Source organism: Diaporthe batatas (genome assembly GCF_019321695.1).
Source record: "Diaporthe batatas strain CRI 302-4 chromosome Unknown Contig00020, whole genome shotgun sequence".
Lineage (NCBI taxonomy): Eukaryota > Fungi > Ascomycota > Sordariomycetes > Diaporthales > Diaporthaceae > Diaporthe > Diaporthe batatas.
The window spans coordinates 29,194-49,557 of record NW_025408567.1 but is presented as its reverse complement, the minus strand read 5'-3'; the positions used below and the strand labels follow the sequence as shown (position 1 = coordinate 49,557).

Below are 20,364 nucleotides of genomic sequence, written 5' to 3'. Positions count from 1 at the left end.
GCGAGGAGCATGGCGGGTGTGCGGGATCAACAGAGGAGGGGCAAAGAATGATCAAGGTCGAGGACTCAAGAGGATTGGAGACGTGAGTGAATGAATGAACCAGGTACCTAGGTACCGATGACGGAGCCAATGGCGCTCACAACGGCACACGGACCGTGGGGGTGCAGGTACCTAGGTATTTTAATTATCGAGCATGTTCCAAGAGGACCCACTTTGGTTGATATATACATGTGCAAGTACTAATAAACAGGTAGGCAGGAAGATACTAAATACACCCAGAAAAGTCCATTACGATTAAGACGAGAGATGGAGAAAAGACAGCCAGCCAGCCGGCAGCGGGTCAGTCCAGGTCCTCAGCCTGCATGGCCTCGACATCGCTGTCGCTGGGCCCGCTCGCCTCCCTGGCAAAGCCGTCGTGGACGCGGTACAGAGCTCTTAACCACAGGTCAAAGGTCGCGCCCAGGGCCTCGGACTCGTCTGCAGGCAGCGCCATCTGCAGCACCTGGTCCCTCAGGGCCTCGTACGCCTCTATCATGACCCACGTCTGCAGTTGTCTCACGTCGGTCGGTGCCCTCAGCGCCTCGTTGCTCACCGCGCACGAGAGCTCCCTCGCGAGCAGGTTTGTGGCGATCTGCAGGCTGAGCACCCCCGGTCGAGGCAGAGGCCGGCTGGCACGGCTGGCAAGGCTGGCACGGCTGTCGTCCTCGCCGGCCCCGCCGGCCCCGCCGCCCTTGCGGATCGAGGACAGCGGCTCCGGCCAGAACGACACGGGCTTGAAGAATATGGTGTCCTCCTCGAAGGCCACCAGGGTGCCGTCCGAGGTGGGAGAGCCACTGCTATCCGGCCCCCCTGGCGCGTCGCCGTAGCGCAGGCTGTCGTGGCTGCGAGACTTGAGCAAGGCGCGGTACTGCTCCGCAATCGACTCTGCGCCTGGCGGGGTGGCGCCGGCGGCCTCGAGCTGCCCCACGCGACGCACGGGCGTCTTCGCATAGCGCCTCAGGCTTGATGACGCAGACCTGGGCGAAGCTGTGGCCCGGTGCGTGTCCAGCGAGCGGCGGGGGCTCTTCTCGGGGACGTCGATGGCCAGGTGGGCGAGCTCGGGCAAGACGTTGCGGGTGGGGTGGTGTGAGAGCGAGCGGGACCTTGTGTGTGTGTGTTGCAGGTGAGGCGACGACTCCATGGGGCACAAGTAGCCGCTCTTCCGTATGTACTCGAGCCACTTCTGGCTGCTCAGATCCGGCGACGGCGGGACGGACCCGTGCGCGGGAGACCGAGGGCTGTGGCCCTGAGCGGGGCCGTGGGCCCTGCCCGAGTCGGACGAGGCCCGCGGTGAGGCATTGCTGTTGCTGTTGCTGTTGCTGTTGCTGTTGCCGGGGCGGAGCTTGGTGAGCTTTCGGAGCCTGTTCCTCGGCCTCGGCCTGCTGCTGGCTGGCGGCGCGTCAGGTGCGGGCGACATTTGGGATCTCTGGTCAGTCAGCCTGCGTGTGCGTGATTCTTTGGGGGGGAGAACAGGGGACAAGAGAAGAACAAGATAGTTTCACATCCGATGCTGTATGTATGTATGTATGTGTGTATGTGTGTATGTAGACTGTCAGCTAATAAGGACTGCCAGTATTCAGATGACGTTGGGTCTGCTGGGACAGTCAGGGGCATCCATGATTGCCAGGCACTGACAGACAGCCTTGCAGGTTTGCAGAAACAGGATTCCGGTAGGCTGGCAGCTGGCAGCAGCCTGCAGCCAAGGTTGCCCTGCCCTCCCGTGTCGCTTCCGCTTGCTGGCAGTTTGGATGGTGACGCACGAGTCCCCTTTCGGCCTTTGATGGTGCAAACCAAACCATCTGACCACCCAGCCAGCCCAGCCCATCCCGCGCGCCGCCCGACATTTGGCTTTGACCGGTCCGTCCAGCTAGACAATCGACACCATCCCTGGCCCCACACGGGCCACCGAGTCCGTCCCCGACCCCGACATCGACCCCGACATCGACCCCGACATCACGTGCATTGTTTAGTCCTCAAGTAGACAAGACGTCGCATTAGAACTGTGCTCACGAGGCCGCTGGTGGCCCTGTCTAGTCCTCAAACTCCAGAAGAGCAACCCGAGACCTTCTTTTTCTTGACCTCTATTATGGCTTTGCAATGCTCAGAATTTCCCTTTTAGGCCCCCGGGGTACCGTGTCGTCAAATTCATCCATCTCCCAGTTTTATGCTCATCATGCCCTCCGCCATCAGAGACTGCTGCTCTCTCCCCTTTCATCACCATCAATCCCATCAAATCAAATAGCTCGGTAGAAAGGAACAAGAGGGAAAACCTGCGTCATGGCAAGCAAGCAATGTCGCGCATAATGCGACGCCGGGCCACAAATCAAATGCACATGTCTGTCGGCGGGGGGCAAGGTCTCATGAAAGTCCAGCAGCGCGGGCCGGTGCCGAAAGGAAGAGATAGAGGGGAGTGGGCCTGTTGGGAATTCTCCGATTACATGGTATCCGTACAAAAAAAGAAAGGGCTTCCTTTGCGTGGGAAGGGTAGGGGAAGAAAAAAAGGGGGGGTATAAAAGTGAAACAGGGGGGTCCCGCGTGCTGCTGGCCCGCCTTAACCCTGAAGCTGCACCGCTTGCTTGCTGTTGTTCATGAATCACTGCCGCGGTGTGGGGGGAGCAGCCACCACCATTCACCAAAACCCCGGCATCCGATTTCATGCAAGGGCACTACATGATGATGGCAGGGACGTCCACGTTGGCCTTGATGGACTTGTGAGGCAGGACGCTTCCGCCATTAACGTAGATCTCGTCGCCGACCGTGACGTCGTCGCCGAGGACCGTCACGTTCTCAAGGCGCGCCCACTTGCCGACGGTGCTGTTCCATCCCACGATGGTCTTCTTAACCCAAGCATGGTCTTTGACCTTGGATCCCTTCAGGAGCACGCACTGCTGCAGGCGGACACCGTCTCCGATCACCACGTTGGGGCCGATAGTAACATGCGGCCCTATCTTGCAGTTGTTGCCAATCTTGGCCGAGGGGTCGATCATGACGTTGCCGTGGACGTACGGCTCGGTGTGCGATGCCAGGAGCTTGGACTTCCTCTTCTCCAGGGACCTCAGGTAGAGCTCGGTGCCGGCGATGAAGTCCTTTGGCTGGCCGACGTCCATCCAGAAGCCCTCGAGGTCGAACGAGTGCAGCTCACCGTCCCTGACCATGGCGGGGAAGGTCTCCTGCTCGATGGACGTTGGGCGCAGGTCAATGCGGTCGAGCACCGACGTGTTGAGGATGTAGATGCCGGCGTTGATGCGGTTCCCGACGAACTCGACGGGCTTCTCGACGAAGCGCTCGATGCGGGACGGGTGGCCAGGCTGGTGTACAATGACACCGTACTTGGAGGGCTCCTCGACCTTTGTGACGCAGATGGTGCCCTCGTTGCCGTGCTTCTTGTGGAACGCGATGAGCTCCTTGAATGGGTATTCGCAAGTGACGTCCGAGTTGAGGACAAAGAAGGGGGTGTCATCCTTGAGGAGGGTGTCGGCGGCCAGCTTGAGGGGGCCGGCAGTGCCCAGGGGTTCCGTCTCGACTGAGAAGGTGATGTTGATCCCGAAACGCTTGGAGTACTGGTGGAGAGGCTGGTTAGAACACCTGCCGGAAAGGGGGGAGGGGGGTGGGAGGTCCGGAGTATCGCACCACCCCAAGCAGGAACGGGACGTGGATGGGCATGATGCGGCGGCACAGAACAATTGTTTGGGGACGTACCTCTGACAGGGCGTTTTCCATGATCTCTGGGCGATAGTTGACGGCAAGGACGACGTCGGTGACACCAGCCTCGGCAAGGGCCTCGATCTGGTGCTCAATCATGGGCTTGTTGGCAAACTCGACCAGGGGCTTGGGCATTGTCAAGGTCTGGCAACGTGATGCTGGGTCAGCGGTTGCAATGTCCAGTCACGCTGGTGGATGAGCGATATCCGATGTGACCGAGAGAAGTCATTACGGAAGGGGGAGGGGCCGAGCAGAGGGTTGATCGTACAAGAGGTCGGAGGCGGGTGCCAAAACCACCGACGAGAATAAGAGCTGTGGCAACAGAACATGTCAGCTTCCTGGACCACCGTCGCAATCATGCGGCATGCGCGACTTGGGACCAGCCATGGAGATGCTCACCCTTCATGATTGTGGGTTGGAGGTGGGATACACTGGGCCGGGCTGAAGGAGCGTTGCGAAGGCAGAAATGAGTGACGAGAGGCGACTTCTGCTATGCGACGACAGGGTCCGAGGGCGAGGGCGAGGGCGAGGGCGAGGGCCTGGATCAGGAGATTTGGGCGATGGTGCGCGCAAAGCAAGCTTGCTGGTCTGGTGCCGGTATGCTGGTAAGTGAGTGACGGGGCACTGGTGGGTGTCACAGGGCGAGGCAGATCAGATCACCTTTAGGGGTGGAGGAAAAGAAGGAAGGCTGTTGTTGGGTTGACGTTGAGATATGTGGAAGGGTGGTTGCACCGGCTGGTGGAGGGAACTGGACCGTGGATGGTGACAGATGGGCCTCTTAGAGGTGCGAGGTGAATTGGCAGCGCGCCAGCATGGGATTCGCCTCGACCAGCAAGCATGGTGTAGATTGTTGCATGTACCACCTGCGCCAACACGCTGCGGGCCGGTACCTGTCTAGGCAGTCCAGAGGGTCCAGGACGGGCTAGGATCTCAGGTTTAGCGCAGAAAAGGGGGCAGAGGAGGGAGGGACAGGGGGTGGAGGTGGGGTAATGAGGATCAATTGACGGGCCTGGGCTGGGCACAGGCATGGGCCAGGGCCCAATCGATCTGGCTCAGAGGGCAGGAGAAAACCGTGAGCCTGAGACCGACTGCGCCTACGTGCCTACCTGGGTACCTAGGTTCGTTTATTATTATTATTCTGGACTTGTTGGTTGCGCTCCTAGGTTGGTACATGTGGGCTGATGCTGTCGCTTGCTCTAACTGCTATGTCCACAGCTATGTATCATATATTCGTTTACTTTTAGGTATGTATAGGGGTGTTTACATGTAAATGCCACGCGTTTCCCATCCAATTAATGGGGCTGTCAGCATGGGGGCATCGGGTGAGAGATACGACGTGTGTAGCAGACAATGGCGGAATGGTCGACTCAATGCCTACAAATCCCAAGGTACTTGAGTATATATAGGTCATCATCTACAGCGCCGCAGTACATACAGCAAAGGCCTATGCGGCGGCTGGCTGTACACGCATTGGTTCCCACATCCCCTCCCCTACACTGTATCTACTCATCCTCCGCCGGTGGGGCGTTACAGGGCTGGCCCCCAGAATTACAAGAAGCAGCAGCTGCCCATCATACGGCGCTGACAGGCGTTGAGCCCTGGCTGAGACAACCGCCTACTGTCGCACCGAGGACATGTGTCCTCTACCACAGTACTGTCTAGGCATGGCTGTGTCTCGTGTCCCGAGCGTGCCTCGTGTCTTGCATGCACACCAGGTCCTTCGCCTGGCTGACAGGCTGATTACTGCAGCCAGGGCCGGCCAGGAAAAAGACAATACGAGGGACACCGGCCAGACGTCGTCCGTCACCTGATGTTTGCCGATTGATCCCGCTCGTCTGTGCTCTGACTTGGGCTGGAGCGTCCCCACCCAATAGTGCACGTTCCTGACGTTCCAAGTTATCAGGCCTTGGCAGGGCCAGGAGCAAAACATGCCCAACATAGTCCACGTAGTAGAAACATTGAAGTCGGTCATTCCAGCGTCCAAATCGGAATTTTGCTATGCATTAAGATCTTGTCACCGAGATACCTCCCGCCCAAACCCCCTGTGCTTGTCATTATCATCAGCTCTAGAAGTCTGTGTTTCTGGAATGGTCATAAGGTCGTCACGTCGCTTTTGTCTTCTCAGTGCTCATACTTGTCCTGCTACCGGCTTCAACACAGCCGCCACGACATCCGGCCAATCATCAATCATCAACGCTCTCTCCTCGGCCCTCACTCGCCGCGGCCTAGGTCACAGCTGAGGCTCATCTTGCTCTGTGCCTTTCTCTTGCTTTGCCTGCTCTGCAACCGAGACTCGGCTGGCATCGCTCACTAGTCATCCTGCTGATCCCGTCTTTTTTTTCTCTCCTTTTTTTTTCTTCTTGGTTTCGCCATCTCTTTCTTTCTAAGACCGTAGTGGTCTGCTCTCCCCTTTCCATTTTCCGAATGCCTTCCGGGCGGCTACCATCTCTGTCCCGCCCCTCACTCCCCCGCGGTGGTTCGGCTAATTCCTTTCACAGCCTTCTGTGATCAACCACCACCGGGATTTCGCCCAAATAACCAAATCTCCTTCGTCATGGTGGAATCAGAAATGCCGCGATAGCTGGGTTCGAATGTTCGAGTTTTTCGTCTCTTTAGCTCGTAAAGTCATAATGTCGTTAATAGCCATTGGCTGATGCAGAAATTTGCCATGTCTCTCTCCACCAAGATATCTTACTCGTCATGAAGTAGATGCGGTAAAAGGGAAAAGGGAAAAGGACAATGAGAGAATAAGAAATGAGAGGGATGAAAAGGCAGTCCATGATTTCCTCGAGTGAGTCCCGATGTGTCATGGGGTGGCGAAATTGCTGTGAAGCCTTTGTCATGGTTTATATAGACAGGGTGGTGGTTCATCCTCGCCTTTCACTCGTTGGTTGTCTCGCATTGTGCCTGGTCAAACCCCCGCCAACTCCCGGTACGAATGTCGTGGTCCATTATCATTTTAGTCATCGCGGAAAGCAACAGTCCAGACGTGAGCAACCCGCCGAGACATGCGGTCCGCAGCAGAACAGCATTTCGCGGCCAGTGGCCCCAATGCGGCGGTCGCCGGCTACTTGAGGGCGAGACTGGTCGCTCGTGGTTCGTACCCGTCGGGCCGCCAGCGCTGCTCACTCGTAGGACGCGGTGGAGCTGCCACTCGAGTGCTGACCAGAGCGGCGGCTGCGACTGTGGTGGCCATGCGACCGTGACGAGTGGGAATGCGAGGACGCCGAGGAGGTGTGGCGGCTGCTGCTCTTCCTGTGCTTGCGGTTGGACTCATCTGCGGGAAGCCCTTGGACAATTCCATTGCGTGCTAGCATGCCACCGTTGACGCTGAAGTTTCTGCACACCATGAAGGCCCGCATGGCCGCGTTCTCGCGCGCCAGCTCATCCGATTCGTACGCCAGGTCGGTCTGGTACTCGCGCCCGTTGACGAGGACCAGGCAAGTAAAGCCACCCGGTTCCCGGTAGCACTCGTATGTGGGCTGCTCCCAGCCACGCCGCTGGCATAGGCCTGTAGACGTACTTTGTCAGCTTAAGATCACCATTGAATGACATCTCCGCCGCTGTGGAAGAGCGTCGGTATGCTGCTGTCTTTTACCCCCCCCCCCCCCAAGTTTTCTCTTTTTTTATATAAAAAAAAAAAAGTTGCCGCCATGCCAGCTATCCCATCTGCCACCGACCCCAGGCGCACGGGTACGACATTATTGCATGCATATAGCTGGCCAGAGCGGGATCCGGCGTGGGCGCACGGCGGGAGGCTGTCTGCATGCCGACCTAACCATGCGAAACACCCACCAGATAGACCCGCCCTATGACGGAGAGTGTAGATGAGATGGTGCACGACTTCCCGCAGCCCGCAGGCCCAGGATCGATAGGCGAACGAATTTAGCAGCTCCGATCCCAAGCTCCGGGTTGGGCAGGCATGTCCGATCCCATAGGTGGAGCAACAGAAGCGTACGAGAGTAACCAGAGGGGGATGTTGCACACAGACTTTCTCAGCCTGGTGTCGCAGGGGATCTGAGATAAGACAGATGCATCCTGCTTCCTGGGATCACTTATCCCCACCCCTGCCACGACAGGCCGGACAGGAACTATGCGATCGGGCTCAAGAATTGCCAATGGGTATCTTCAAGGTGCCAATTGAATGTGTTTGCCACTTACTATCAAGGTATTGCATATAGAATCCGCGCATTTTGTGTGGTGCGGCCTCAATGGCTCGTGAGGTAGAGCGATGATTGTGGACGGATCTCCGAGCCGGCAGGCTAGAGGTGAGGGTGACAAAAACGTCGTCCGGTGCCCCGGCGAGGTGTTCCAAAGGCAGTGCCGGTGGCGGTGCCCAACAGTCCAAGGCGAGTCCCCTTCTTCTTTTTTTCTTTATGCGTGGTTGTTATTGTTGTTTGGACGGCGGTAGGTGAGCCCAAGGGGCGAAGACTGTATTCCTGGCGATGCAGTCAAGCCCGAACTAGGGGCTGAGTGAAGCTGGGCGACCAAGAAGTGCCGAGGCGATGAGGGCGTGGGGCAGCAATGCTGATTGCCGGGCCGGGGGTGATGCACACGCTGGGCTGACTGCCTTCAGCTGTACTGGAGACGCTCTGAACTCCTGGGCGGGAAGGCGAGCTCGATCAAGGGCGGGAGAATGCAGTGCTGGTGGTGGTTGACGGGTGGTGAAGGTGGTGGTGGTGAAGGTGGTGGTGGTGGCGGCGGCGGCGGCGATGGTAGGGCTGCTATGCTGCTACGTATTCCAGCCTCAGGGTGCAGGAGAGGGTGAGCCAGCAACGGCGAGACATGTGTGCTTTATTGCAGAAAATCTGATTGTGGTGCGGGGCTACCTTGAGAACCGGCCCAACTCCCACCTGGAAAAGGAATGACGGCGGGAGAGAGGCTAGGAAATAGCATGGGGTTTGAGGGCAAGGAAGGGGAAGGGCTCGAGAGATGCAAGTCCAGAGATGCGGCTCTCAAAGTGTGACCCATCTTGATGTGTTGGCGTGCGCGGTTGCCAGTTGATAGGAAGCGCTGGGAACTAGAGAGCTCCACCAAGACACAAGGGGGTGGCCATCGGATGCAGACAAGGACTAGACACAGAAGAGAGGGACACGGTGGGTACAAGAGCAGGAAACACCGGGCCAGCAGAGTGAGTGCACAGCACGTCCACCACGGGCGAGCATGTGGGATGGGCAGCCCAGGGTGGTGACGAAGGGGACTGAGGTCGAGAACAGACAACGGCCACGAGCTTGGCGATGGGGGCATCTCCCCCAGTGGGAGCCCACGCACTCGGTTAATCCTCTCGAGGTACGTATCGCCCGATGACAGGGAGAGCCGGGCCTTTGGAGGTGACCGCAACTCTCCCCCACGACCGTAACCTTGACCGTGGTCTGACAGCACCTCCCCAGAGGCGTGTAGCGCCGGAGGTATCTGGACCAGCAGAGTCACAAGCGCGGTACGGATGTGTCGAGGGGCCCACGGGCCTTGCGAGCCCCGGGAAGGGCGGCGGGGGCTCGCGGGCGAATGTCGCTGCTGGGTAGAAGGCCGGTGCGATGCACAAAGAGACTGGCCGAGTGATGTGGCAAATGGCACCGTCCCTGGAACCGACCAATCTCTGCACCGCAATCGACTGCACGAGAGACGCAAACCGAGGGGCAGACGACGTGAGAGAAATTTGCAACAGAGGAAAGGACTCGACATGGCCCATCTTCCGGCCCTGCCCACTTAGATTGGCCGCCATGGAGAATCCGAACCAAGAGCAGGGAAGGGATATGCCTGGTTCCTGGGGCAAGCCGTGGCTCGGGCACGGGACGTGGTACGGATCTGTACATGCTGTATGTACATGCTGTATGTACATGCTGTACATGGACCCCTCCAGCCCCAGGAATAACACCCCAAGACCAGGCGCTTCCCGCCTGCGCGACACGCTCGCGTTCTGGAAGGATTCGTTGTGCCATGCCCACCAGCTTGCCATGCGGCGAGACGCTGCGCCTTGCGTGTCTGCGTGTCTGCTTGTCTGCGTAATCCGGAAACGGCCCAAGATTAAGCTCCGGCCGGGGGGCGGGAGCTATCACCTGGGGGTCTCCCAGCCCTTTCGATGGAGCAGGCACCCCAGAGCTGAGAGCCCATGTCCGATCTATCGCAACTGGCACAGGCGCTTGGCTGCGAACCCCTCGGGCCTCGGGTCCTGCGACCGCCATCCTCTGGTGTTTTTTTCTTCTTTTGTCCTGTATGTCCCTGGGGAGGGGCTGAAAGGGGGGTTGTGCTTGACGCTTACTACATGGAGGACCCGTTGACATTGGCAGATACCTTGTCTTTAAATAGTGTGATGTGACCAGAAGACTGACCGAGAGTGGTATATCTAAGACGCTCTCACAAGTGAAACGTAGCAACAACAGCTGTTTTGTGAAGCGTTGCCCACCCCTCTTCCTCCTCTTCCTCCTCCTCCTCCCCTCCGGATGGCTCCTGAGGCAGAGAGCCGTCGAGCGAGTAGGATCAGAGGCCAGAGGTGAGGAAATAAGGTCGTTGGGTGGGCAAGACGGCGGCTGGCAAATTGAAAGACTTGGTGGCGGGAGGAGAATCAGCGCTTGTTTGATGATAGGCCCGGGTCAGAGCAGCCAATCTCAGGGGTCGGGTGTGCATGGGGCAGTACAGGGTCGCTAGAAACGAGGAAGGGCCCTGCTTGCAAGAGAAGTGTCGTGCCTTGTCGGTGCTGCAGGCCGTGGACGCCGTTCGGTAGAGGAGAGGCAGAGAGGGTGGGAGGGGAAACAGGGAGAGGACGAGGCAGGCGGAGGGAGGGCGGCGGCAGAGAGGCCATGGGCAGACTGCCGTGGAGGAAGTCGGTGAGGCGAAAAGAAAATAGAGACAGAGGCGCGAGCTGGCCAGACCCTTGCATAGACCTGCAGCTACTGGGACCGCGGTGGTTGAGCGCGGGCACACGGCTACCGCGCGGTATAACACAATCGAGCGGTCCAGCAGTCCGGGTCCGATTAATTGTAAGCAGTGTGGCGTGAGAGGGGACGAAGGGAGGACCAAGACATCTGGACATATCGCTCCTCGAGTTCCTCTGCTGGCGGACCACGAGCGATAGATAGGTGGCAACCATTGGCGACCGCCCGTGGCCCACCTGACGCCGGCCTTCCCATTGAGGCATGCCATTGGTATCTCTCTACTGTGCCTGTCTGTGGTGCTGGCCGCTGGCCCGGTGGGCTCGGGAGGTAGAGTCGAGAGACGGGGCGTCCGAGGGCAGCAAGGCAATAAGGCAACGGCGCTGCACTCGTCTTGGTGGTGGCGGGGCCTCGTGCATGTGTGTACCGCGGTGTACAATGTACCCTGGATGTCGCAGCAGTGCAGAGCAGAACAGGCCTGCGCAATGCCACTCATGCAGTGATGAGTTGGCAATGCGGCTTTGAAATTAATCGAGATATCAGAATGTAGCGCGCAACGGCCCCAAGTACCCCCGAAATCCACGGAGCGAGGGGTCGCCGTAGCCGAGCTGTACCATCTGTGCCTGCACCAGCCAGCCGAGTACCTTGGCGGTACATGGGGCGGGAGGGGAAAGTGTACTTTGAAGATCACCATGTACCCAACCCCAGCCCCAGCCCCAGCCCACGGCGGCGGCGGCGACAGCAGCAGCAGCAGCAGCAGCAGCAGCAACGGCAGCAGCCCAGCAACGACAAAGAAAAAAGCACCAGAAAAACGGCAGAAGCAGCCGATGGTCTCCGCCGGTGTGGTTCTGGTGGGTGGTGTGGGGCTGTTCGCAGATGCCCTGTTTTCAAAATGCTCGGTGGGCTGCCTTCAAGTTCGGCGTTGGGAGCCTGGGGACGTCAGGTCTCTTCAAGTGCCGGGGGCCCAACAAGCCCCAGACTCTGGTCTAGTATTGTGGTGTGAGGTTCTTGACACTGACAATGACCCGCGGTTTGTTGTATATATGCTGTACGGATGCTCTGATATGGATTCTCAGGATGATGCTCCAGAAGCCCAGTCCAGTCAGCAGGAAGGCACGGACCGGGTCGAAGGATCAGCGGCCGCGAGTGGCCGGCCTTGGTTGTGATTGGCCAATTGGAACTGCGCTGCCTGGTTGGTGAGCTACACAGTATAGGGACGTTGGAAAGATGAGGATGGGGATGGGGACGGGGACGGGGACGAGGACAAAGGCAGCCAGAAGACTACTGCGTACTGAGAACCTTGCCTCCCATGTGGCCCAAGCGCCAGCCTTCCCTCTTGGTGCACATGTGTGTAATCTGGACCCTACTTTGCCTACTCTCCCAGTCTCCCTACCAACCACCTGGGCACCTACCACACCACAGTGGAAACAAGTCGACAGCAAGGTCTACCGTCTGTGTGTTTCAGCCCGTTGGATCGCCCGTGACCGCCCGTGGCCGGTCCAAGGTCTGCCAGGGCCGGTGAGGTCCCGTACAATGTGACGAATGCTGCCACCAGCCGTCCCTCGCCCTGCAGCCCGTAACCAACAAACCATGTGCCGGACTCGACCTCGTCGGACTCGAGAATGTGGCCAGGCCAGGCCAGGAAGACACGCCCACGATCCACCACTAGCCACAGCAGCATCATACCTCCCGGTCCCGATGCGCTCTCTCCTCCTCCCTCCTCGTGCAGCCTGCAGTCCGAGTCCAGTCCTCCACGTCAATCTCGACCACCCTGCCAACGTCATACTGCATTGCAGCAGGTTCGAGTCGGCCCTGTTAGGGCCGTACCTGTGTTCTCGCACGTGTGTGTGTGTGTGCAAGTGTAATTGTAAGTGAATGTGTAGGTGTATGTGTATGTGTATGTGTATGTGTATGTCTGTGTACGTGCGCCTGCGCGCCTCCGTGTCAGTCACACCTTGACCCCCAAAGCTGCCACGAGGTGTCCCACAAAGATCGAAACATCCCTTGCACCGCATTCTGTGCTCCCTTCTGAATCCCCCAGTGAAGGGCTCCTCTTGCACTCCGTCTCAGATGCATCTGAGTCAACAACCACTTGCGGCATGCAGCCCTCTCAAGCTTCATCCAGCCTGGCCTGGCCTGCTCTACCCTTTCACACCGGGCGCCGCATCAACAACAAGAACCCCAAAGAAAAGGACCCCTCTCCTCCTTGGTTGCTTTCCACGTAGACATGTTCCCACCTAGGCATGTCCTTCTCCTATCCATGCATACTTCTCATAGCGTGGCTGTAGACCACCCAGCATCCGCACCCACCATCGGGAACAGCCATTTGCGTGATCATCTGATATCTGACTGCATAGTACGTACATGAACAACACCAGGCGGACACGTCAACTCGAGGGGCCCGTTTTCGAGGCCCAGGGTGGTGTGTCGTGTATTGCCGGAGGCGTCATTTCCATCATGACTTCGGCATCCAAGCGTCCCACGATGATCCCAAGCACTCCCTCTGGGCCCGGTCCCTGCGTACCGCTCTCCGCTTTGCTGATTCTCACTCGTCCCAGCCAAGTCATCGTTCAGGTGAAATGCAATCTGCAATGCATCGTCAGAATTCCTGCAAGACGCCCAAAAGGACAGCAGCAGCGCTTCGCCGCCTGCTTGGCCTGCTTCTGGAGCGGCCTTGATTGGTGAAAACCTCCGCAGACCTCTCTCATCGTGCATTCTCATGGCATCTGGATCTCCCGCACGCGGCGGTTCGGGGCGTCCTCAGGCGTACATCTACGTGGTGGCGTTCTAAACTTTGCCCACCGCGACCTTCTAAGGTCCTGGCCCCCGGCCCCGGCGTCCCGGACGTGGTTCATGCGCGTGTGCTGTACTGTTAACGAGGGGGTCGTCCTCAGAGGCAGGGTTCACGGGATTGACACTTGCTAGTCTCTCCTCGCTCACCTCGGTCGAGCCGAACTGAACTGGGGTTCTGGGGAAATCGACTTGATTACATAGCCTAGAGACCGCTTACAAGTAGGCCGTGCCGGCCAATCCTGTCGTCCCGTCAATCACACTCTTCCGGTATCCCTGAACATCGTGTCCCCCAAGCTCCTGGCCGCTCTGCCTCGTTTAGAGTCCGTTTGAAAAGGGGGCAATCCGTGCCACATCCCGATCATTTGTTACTCCCGGTAGAAATAAGTCGGACAAGACGCGCACTCTCTCAGTTGCCCTGTGCCTGATGTCGTCGCTAAACGTCGACACGTGACATCCGGACCTGAATGCTGTGCCATGGTTAATCGTGGCCGTTGAACTGTTCCAGCTGGGGCGGGCCTCAGATGCCCCCTCTGATTCGTGCTGCACGGGGATCCTGTGTGCGTGCAAGACGCCAGTTGGTGTTGCATGACCAAAACATACCCGTGGCGTGCGCCTGCCTTGGCCCATGGTGGGCGAGGGATTCTAGAATCCTGGCTTCGCATAGAAGTACCGTTTTATGTCCGCCACGCGACCGACCGGAATTGTGTAAAGCGGGTGCAGCGGCACAAGGCGATCTTGCTCGTCAAATATTTGGGCTTCGTCGAGGTACGGCGTGACCGACCACGAGGTAGCGTGGCAAGGCTGCCCGCTACCGCTGAGCAACGTACTGCCCGGATTCACTGCATCAGACTGGCTGGCATCATCACCAGAAGCAACCGCGTCGTCCAGTTCCGACTTGTGCTGTGCAGAACTCAGTCCGGACAGGACGTAGCATGAGTGGTAACCGTCCGAGGTGCTATAGAATCGACTTAGAAGGTCTTCAAAACGTCACGACGGCAATTTTGAGGGCAAGGCCCATCTACCACGTACCGTCCAGGCTTATCTCGCAGGCCACCGCGTTTGCTCTGGTCCTGACAGCAACACATGATGTAGCGAATCAGTCCCTCGCGGCTGTATAAGCACCGGCTGGGGGGGTAGAGCTTGTGTCCCTGGCCGGGCTGATCATCCCGCAGCGGAGGTGCGTACCCGCTGCTGCCTCCCCTTCCTACTTCTCCTCCTGCTGCTGCTGCTGCTGCTGCTGCTGCTGGCGCCCCTCCTGCGAGGGCGGCCTCGATCAGCGGCCAGCACCCGCCGACCCAGTGGCTGTAGCATCCATCCACAAGCTTGTTAGTGCGACCAGAGAACCCACCCTCGGGGGCATACTGCCGCGAGGACAGCCAAGAGATGAGTCGTGGAACGTCGAGGTATCTGAGCAGCTGCCAGTCAGCATGCGCAGATTCTTGTCACCGTTTGACTGGCCGGGCAGAGGACGGGGGACCTGCGTGACCACCATCCCAAGGCTCCTGCCTGCCTGTTTGGAGGGTGCTTACCTCGGAATGATGCGATCGGGAGAGTCGAGAATGGCGAGACAGCCTAGCGCACAGAAGGCATATGCACCATGTGCTTCAGCACCCGGGTGGGCCGATATGCCTCCCTCGAATGTTTGGCCTTGGGCGGAGGGGGGTTAGCGAAGCTTGCTCACGGGGCTAAGGCGGACCAGAGCGCGGAGGAGAGACTTGAGTGTACATACATCTTTGAACATACTCTGGCAGGTTGGTGAATAGCGTGGGATGATCGGGAGTCCATGCCGGGGACTCGGGGGTCAAATCCGTCGGGAGGTTTAACAGGGAGATAACGACAGCTGCGCAATACGCGCCCCTACGTCCAGATCTTAGATTGGAGCGCACGCTGATGGTCTGGGCCCAGGGCCCAGGGGTTGGGAAGGCGAGCCCTCACCTGACGTCCACCTCTCCGCCAACAGCCATCTGGAAGCCACCGTCGGGCTGTTTCAGGGCGCAAAGCCACTTCCACATGGCGCGCCTGTCAACGACCTCATACACGCTGTCCCCGCCCGCGAGGGCCAGTGCCAGAACCATGGCGTAGGTGGTGGCCAGGTGTGACATCTGGCCGTTGCCGCCACCAAAGCCGCCTGTGTCGTTCTGCATGGACCGGGCGGTGTCGATCACGGCAGCGCGGTAGGAGGAGACGTCCTCGCCCAGCAGACTCAGCCCATTCAGAGACCAGCAGAGGAACCAAGGCCGGCTGGCATCTGCGGCGACGAAGGGGGCTGGGTGTTTCCCCAGCTGCTTGTGTAGAAACCTGACATGTCTCTCTCGGTCGAGTCGCGGCAGGCCATGGTCATTGCAGCTGCCGTTTTTCTCGCCCGACAGGAAGGGCAGGCAGAGGCTCACCGTGTCGTCCTGGGCCACGGTGGTTTCGGACTGCAGATCATCCCTCACGGGGGGCAGCGACGTGAAGAGATCGGGGATCATGGCGGACACGCGGCCGCCTGTTGGTGTATCGGCAAATGGGGCCGGTGCAGTGCTTGTGGGCGCCCGGTGCTGGCTTTTCTTGGCCTGCAAGATGGACGCAACAACAGCTCTACCAGGGAAGATGACACGGTTGCGAGCGCCTTGGTTCTTTGTCCTGGCCCTCATCACTTGACCCAGGGGCAGAGGAAGAGAGAGAGAGAGAGCCGGAGGTGAGGTGCGAGCTGGTTGGGCGGAGGGGCCACGGGCAGAGCCCAACGAGGGGACGACGTTCCAGTGCTGGGCCGAGACTGGATCGCAGCCGCTCACACAACTCTTGCTGTTCCCGCTTTCCCGCTGCCGTGGTATTGTCGCGTGCGCACAATACTAACTACTGCTTGCTGCTGTCGCTGTTTCCGTCGCCGACGATGGCTCGATTGTCTAGGTCATTCGGTCCACGGCCAGCGGTTGACGTTGGCTCGATGAGACGGCAGACAGATGAGTCAAGCTGTAGCAGAGCTTCATTGAGGCGAGCCGACAGGCCGAGTCCTGCTAACCCAACCGACCACAAGGCAGAAACAGCTTGCGATCCACGCTCTTAAACACGCCCTACTTCGACACAACCCAGATTGCACCCCAAGCCCACGCGACCTCAAAGCCAAGCACGGTTTCTCAGCTGCACATCTTGTCTACCTGCCCCGTCGTGTCCTGGACCCCCCCCGCCGCCGCCGCTGCTCTCAAACGGCCTTTGGCTCCTCAAGCACGGCCAATTCAGCACTCCGCCCTGACATCCAAATATGACATCGTCATTGGGGGGCAGCACAGCCTGGTGACCATGGCAGTGATCCTCATCGCCCGCCCTAGACTTTGGACCGGGTATGGACCTGGAGGAGGGTCCGGCAACCCCTAAGGACCCGGGGTCCCCGAAAACAAGCACGATCGCAAGGCGGCCCGGCACCGCAGAAACCCCCAACACAACTACAGAAACCCGGGGTACGCTCACAAAGCACTGTCGACGTTCTGCACAAGAGGCCGCATGCCGTGGTGGCTGCAACATCAACGGACGAGGGCATTTGCGGCCCATCCAAGCCTCTGAGGAAACGTTCAGCTGGGCCGCAGCCAGAACCTACACTACAACCCAGGTGGCCTGGTAGTCCGCAGACGCCGAACGGGCTCCCCAATGGACCCGGAGAAAGCCCGAAACGGATCGGCGTATAGTGGGCACCATCAGCACCTACCGTTGTTCTGAGATCGAGCCCCGACCGGTTTCCGAGGCAAAGGGGCAACCTAGATTCAACCGTTGGAGTTCCTCGGAGAGCACCGAAGTATTGTTACTAGTAGAACTGGAAGTCAGGATCGGGGGCAAACGCCGGATCAACTTCAGCCCTGCTTCATGTCCAAGGTCAGTCGCGCGCGATTCTGATAAAGCGCCAGTCGGTGCCGCAATAAGTTCGGCTCTGGGACTCCATCAGACCTCGAGGCAGGCAGGCAGGCAGGCAGGCATGTTCGCCGATGGGGCAGCGAAGGCCCTTGCGCTCCTAGCTGCAGCATGCCACAAGTACGACATTCATGGCCCAGATCTATGCACGCATCTCGTAGCCGTTGGCGAGGTTGACGCCCAGTGCGATGGATGGGTGAGCACGAGCAAGCACTGGCTGACCGCCGTTCAGCCTGAAGTCGGTCGGGTAGATTTTGGCTTTTACAAGCCACCGGACCAATGTGACGGGGCCATCAACAACAATGTTCTGACGTGCGCCATGAATGCGCCTACAGCATGATCTCGTGTGACCTCGACGGCGAGAATCCCAGAGTCTGCCCTAATTTTTGCGGAATGTGCAGGCGTACCGTACCCACCCGACCACCCACCATAGCCGAAACTCACCGTTCGTCGAGTGCTGGGCCAAAGCCGGGACCCAGACCAGGCGAGGCAAGGCACAGGAACCATGAGACGATCTGGATCACCAGATCAATCAAGATCACGCAAAGAGGCTGCGACCATGCCATGAGCCATGCCCGTGGCGGCCATGGCCAGCATGGGCGTCACGCCGGACCCGCGCAGACGTAGACTAGGACGGGGGAGGCAAAAAAAAAATCCTCCCCTGCCCCTGAGACTGCACCTGCAGGTTCCCATCATGGCCTGCAGAGAGAGATGCAGCAGAGAGGGTCCAGAGTTCAATGCCTTGGCTGCACGATAACAGAAAGAGGCACGCTATCGCAGCCTGCCAGCGACCGACGACATCGTCAAGGCACGAAGCAGCATCAGTTCGGCACGGGGAGAGTCTCGCCAACAGGGACCAACCTGTCCAGCGAGTCGTCTGGTCCAGCTTGTCCCGCTTCGGCACGTATGGTGTAGTCACCATGCATGCGACTAGTAGATCGCTCATGGATGGGGAGAGGAAGGCCCACAGGTGCTCAGACCTCGAGACCCTCGTCCTGATCCTTGCGCCAGACCAACTGATGAGACGTGCGCGGCAACCGAGGACGGGACATGGTCCTTTGTGATCTTTTTAGGGTCGTAACCTCCCAAACTCAATGGCAACTGCAGCACTGTCCTTGAGCCTGTGCAGTGCGGCTCAGCAACACCATATCCCGTCCGTCAGGGGCTTCCCTGGGAACATCCCGAATGTGTATGTACGCCTGTGATGTACGCTGCCAACTGCGGTATTCCCTCTGACTAGCAGTGCCTCTAACCCCGTACACTGCTCCCCAGCAGAGTCAAACCGGCAGCCCGGCTGGCTACGCAGCCCCTTTTTGCGTGCTTGATTACTGCATGCGCGTGGGCGAGCCTCTCGACAGGCCTGCCTGGCAAACAAGCTACCGGCCCTGTCTTGGTTTCCCGTGACGGTGGGGCGTCCTGGCCCCCGTCGACAATCCCATTGTCCACCTAGTACATGGTAGTAGTTGCTAGAGCTACCGGTAGACAACGGGTAAACGGCGGTCAGTTACAACGATGGCCTCTAGTGCGCGGCGCGAATCGAGAGCCCGGACCATCACGGCGTTTCGTCGCCTGCAGACGATCAAGAATGGATCGATCTCCGGCCCAAGGATTGAGGCCCAGCAGCCGCAGTCGATTGCGAACGGGGCAACACGACGCGAAGATGCCCCTCATGCGTTGCCAGCACCACAACCCCACCGTTCTATGGAGTAGGATGCATCCCAAGACCCTGAGCCTCACTATCCCGATTCAACCGCTCTGTGGCCGCCGGGAGCCCGCCTAGACAGACTGGCGAACCAGGACAGCCGTGCCGACCTGGCAGCCTCGTCGGCCTATATGGGAACTTGAGTCTGACAGAGATCGCCGTTGTACGTACGTTGCCTGCAGCATATATGGGGCAGATAGAGCACAATACTCAGGACACTCAGGACACTGAGGAAGCGTTCTCAGTGTTCCCAGTGTCGCCGAGCATGGTCTAGCATATGCCATCGTAGCGCCAGGCTGCCCCGCTCAAGCTCTCGGATGAGGAGCAACGCCAGGGAAGAAGGAGGGGACTTCGGAGCAGGGTCTTCGCTGAACTTAATAGATGGACGTGGGTCAGGGTTGTTCGATATTAGGTGAACACTCTGTAGGCAGGCGGCAGGTCTTTCGAGAGCCGTCTGGGTGACAGCGCACGCACGGTGATGCGCACGGTTTTTACCCGTTATGGCCTGGCACAGAATGGCGCGGGTGCTGGCGTGGGGAAGAATAGGATGGCTGACGGGTGCAGGGGCATCAGGGCTTGTCCGTCGCCGTCCAACGAATAGCTGCCACGCAGCATGCGAGTCCAGGGCTCTGGCCACTCAAGGAGCAAGATGAACCGTCATGGCCGGCAGGCCGATCTGGACTGAGCAATGATACGATGCGAATATACACGGGTCCTGCAGACCCGACACTTGCCGTGTCTACCTGGGCTGGCCGGCTCTCTCACTGTGTGGTTACTTCTGCATCATCTCCTAGTCTCTTCCTCTCTGGTGGGGACTGCTAGCAGAGTCGTTCTAACTTCTGCCTGGCACACTCTACCCCCGTTTGCGGACGGACCCAGCCTCGGGCCCAGCCTCGGGCCCATAGGAGACCAGATTTGGCAAAGAGATAATGGCCCCGGCGTCGACCAGATTCTCAAGCCCACTCACTGGCCGTGCTTGTCCTGTTACTGCGTAGTATCACAATGACCATTGTGCCGTGCGGTTTGGCGAGGGGCATGACAACACGATGCTTCACCCCACAGCTCCACCCTCGGACGGAGACCTGCGCAAGGCAAGAACCCGCATGGCCTGTTTCTATTCTCTCCATCCTATGGAGCTCTCGGCCATCAACGAGAATGGGAGCGACACTGGGGGTGCGAAACTCGCCCTTTATTACTGTAACATTACTACATACACAGTCGGCAGGACATCTGACGCAATGATGCCGCGACACGCTGAGCACGGGTCCTTGGAGAGGAGCGTGGGCGGGGCTGGCAGGGCTGGCAGGGCAATTGGAGCAACCAGGCAACCAGGGCACCCGAGATGGGCAGTCGGGTTGGTTGTTGGCGGGTGAG

At 59.0% G+C, this 20,364-nt stretch overlaps 5 protein-coding genes across 5 annotated transcripts; 1 reads left to right on the top strand and 4 right to left on the bottom strand.

Annotated features, from left to right (window-relative positions):
• Nucleotides 1-162: 162 nt before the first annotated feature.
• Nucleotides 163-1,994, bottom strand: KVR01_012582 (uncharacterized protein). The gene has a single exon (XM_044790149.1). The coding sequence runs from the start codon at nt 1,454-1,456 to the stop codon at nt 341-343; it is 1,116 nt and encodes a 371-aa protein (XP_044638393.1). The 5' UTR covers nt 1,457-1,994; the 3' UTR covers nt 163-340.
• Nucleotides 1,995-2,705: 711 nt separating this feature from the next.
• On the bottom strand, nt 2,706-4,147 carry KVR01_012633 (mannose-1-phosphate guanylyltransferase; the record flags this gene model as incomplete). Its single annotated transcript, XM_044789557.1, has 4 exons — nt 2,706-3,599; nt 3,739-3,885; nt 4,010-4,053; nt 4,141-4,147. 4 exons carry the CDS (start codon nt 4,145-4,147, stop codon nt 2,706-2,708), a joined length of 1,092 nt encoding a protein of 363 aa, XP_044638444.1.
• Nucleotides 4,148-6,866: 2,719 nt separating this feature from the next.
• Nucleotides 6,867-7,933, bottom strand: KVR01_012558 (uncharacterized protein; the record flags this gene model as incomplete). Its single annotated transcript, XM_044784609.1, has 2 exons — nt 6,867-7,252; nt 7,903-7,933. The coding sequence occupies 2 exons, from the start codon at nt 7,931-7,933 to the stop codon at nt 6,867-6,869; spliced, it is 417 nt and encodes a 138-aa protein (XP_044638369.1).
• Nucleotides 7,934-9,044: 1,111 nt separating this feature from the next.
• On the top strand, nt 9,045-10,057 carry KVR01_012555 (uncharacterized protein; the record flags this gene model as incomplete). The annotated part of the gene is made up of 3 exons (XM_044786227.1): nt 9,045-9,259; nt 9,452-9,803; nt 9,848-10,057. 3 exons carry the CDS (start codon nt 9,045-9,047, stop codon nt 10,055-10,057), a joined length of 777 nt encoding a protein of 258 aa, XP_044638366.1.
• Nucleotides 10,058-11,354: 1,297 nt separating this feature from the next.
• Nucleotides 11,355-18,296, bottom strand: KVR01_012520 (uncharacterized protein). Its single transcript, XM_044783368.1, has 5 exons — nt 15,339-18,296; nt 15,133-15,260; nt 14,933-15,050; nt 14,433-14,810; nt 11,355-14,358 (listed from the first exon to the last, which is right to left on the bottom strand). Exons 1-5 carry the CDS (start codon nt 16,037-16,039, stop codon nt 14,046-14,048), a joined length of 1,638 nt encoding a protein of 545 aa, XP_044638331.1. The 5' UTR covers nt 16,040-18,296; the 3' UTR covers nt 11,355-14,045.
• Between the last annotated feature and the right edge of the window lie 2,068 nt (nt 18,297-20,364).

Coding starts and splice junctions, on each gene's coding strand:
- KVR01_012520 (XM_044783368.1), bottom strand. CDS start 16,039: ATGAGGGCCAGGACAAAGAACCAAGGCGCTCGCAACCGTGTCATCTTC. Junction 14,811..14,932: donor CCCGATCGCATCATTCCGAG/GTAAGCACCCTC, acceptor GCAGCTGCTCAG/ATACCTCGACGTTCCACGAC. Junction 14,359..14,432: donor CTGCGAGATAAGCCTGGACG/GTACGTGGTAGA, acceptor TCGATTCTATAG/CACCTCGGACGGTTACCACT.
- KVR01_012582 (XM_044790149.1), bottom strand. CDS start 1,456: ATGTCGCCCGCACCTGACGCGCCGCCAGCCAGCAGCAGGCCGAGGCCG.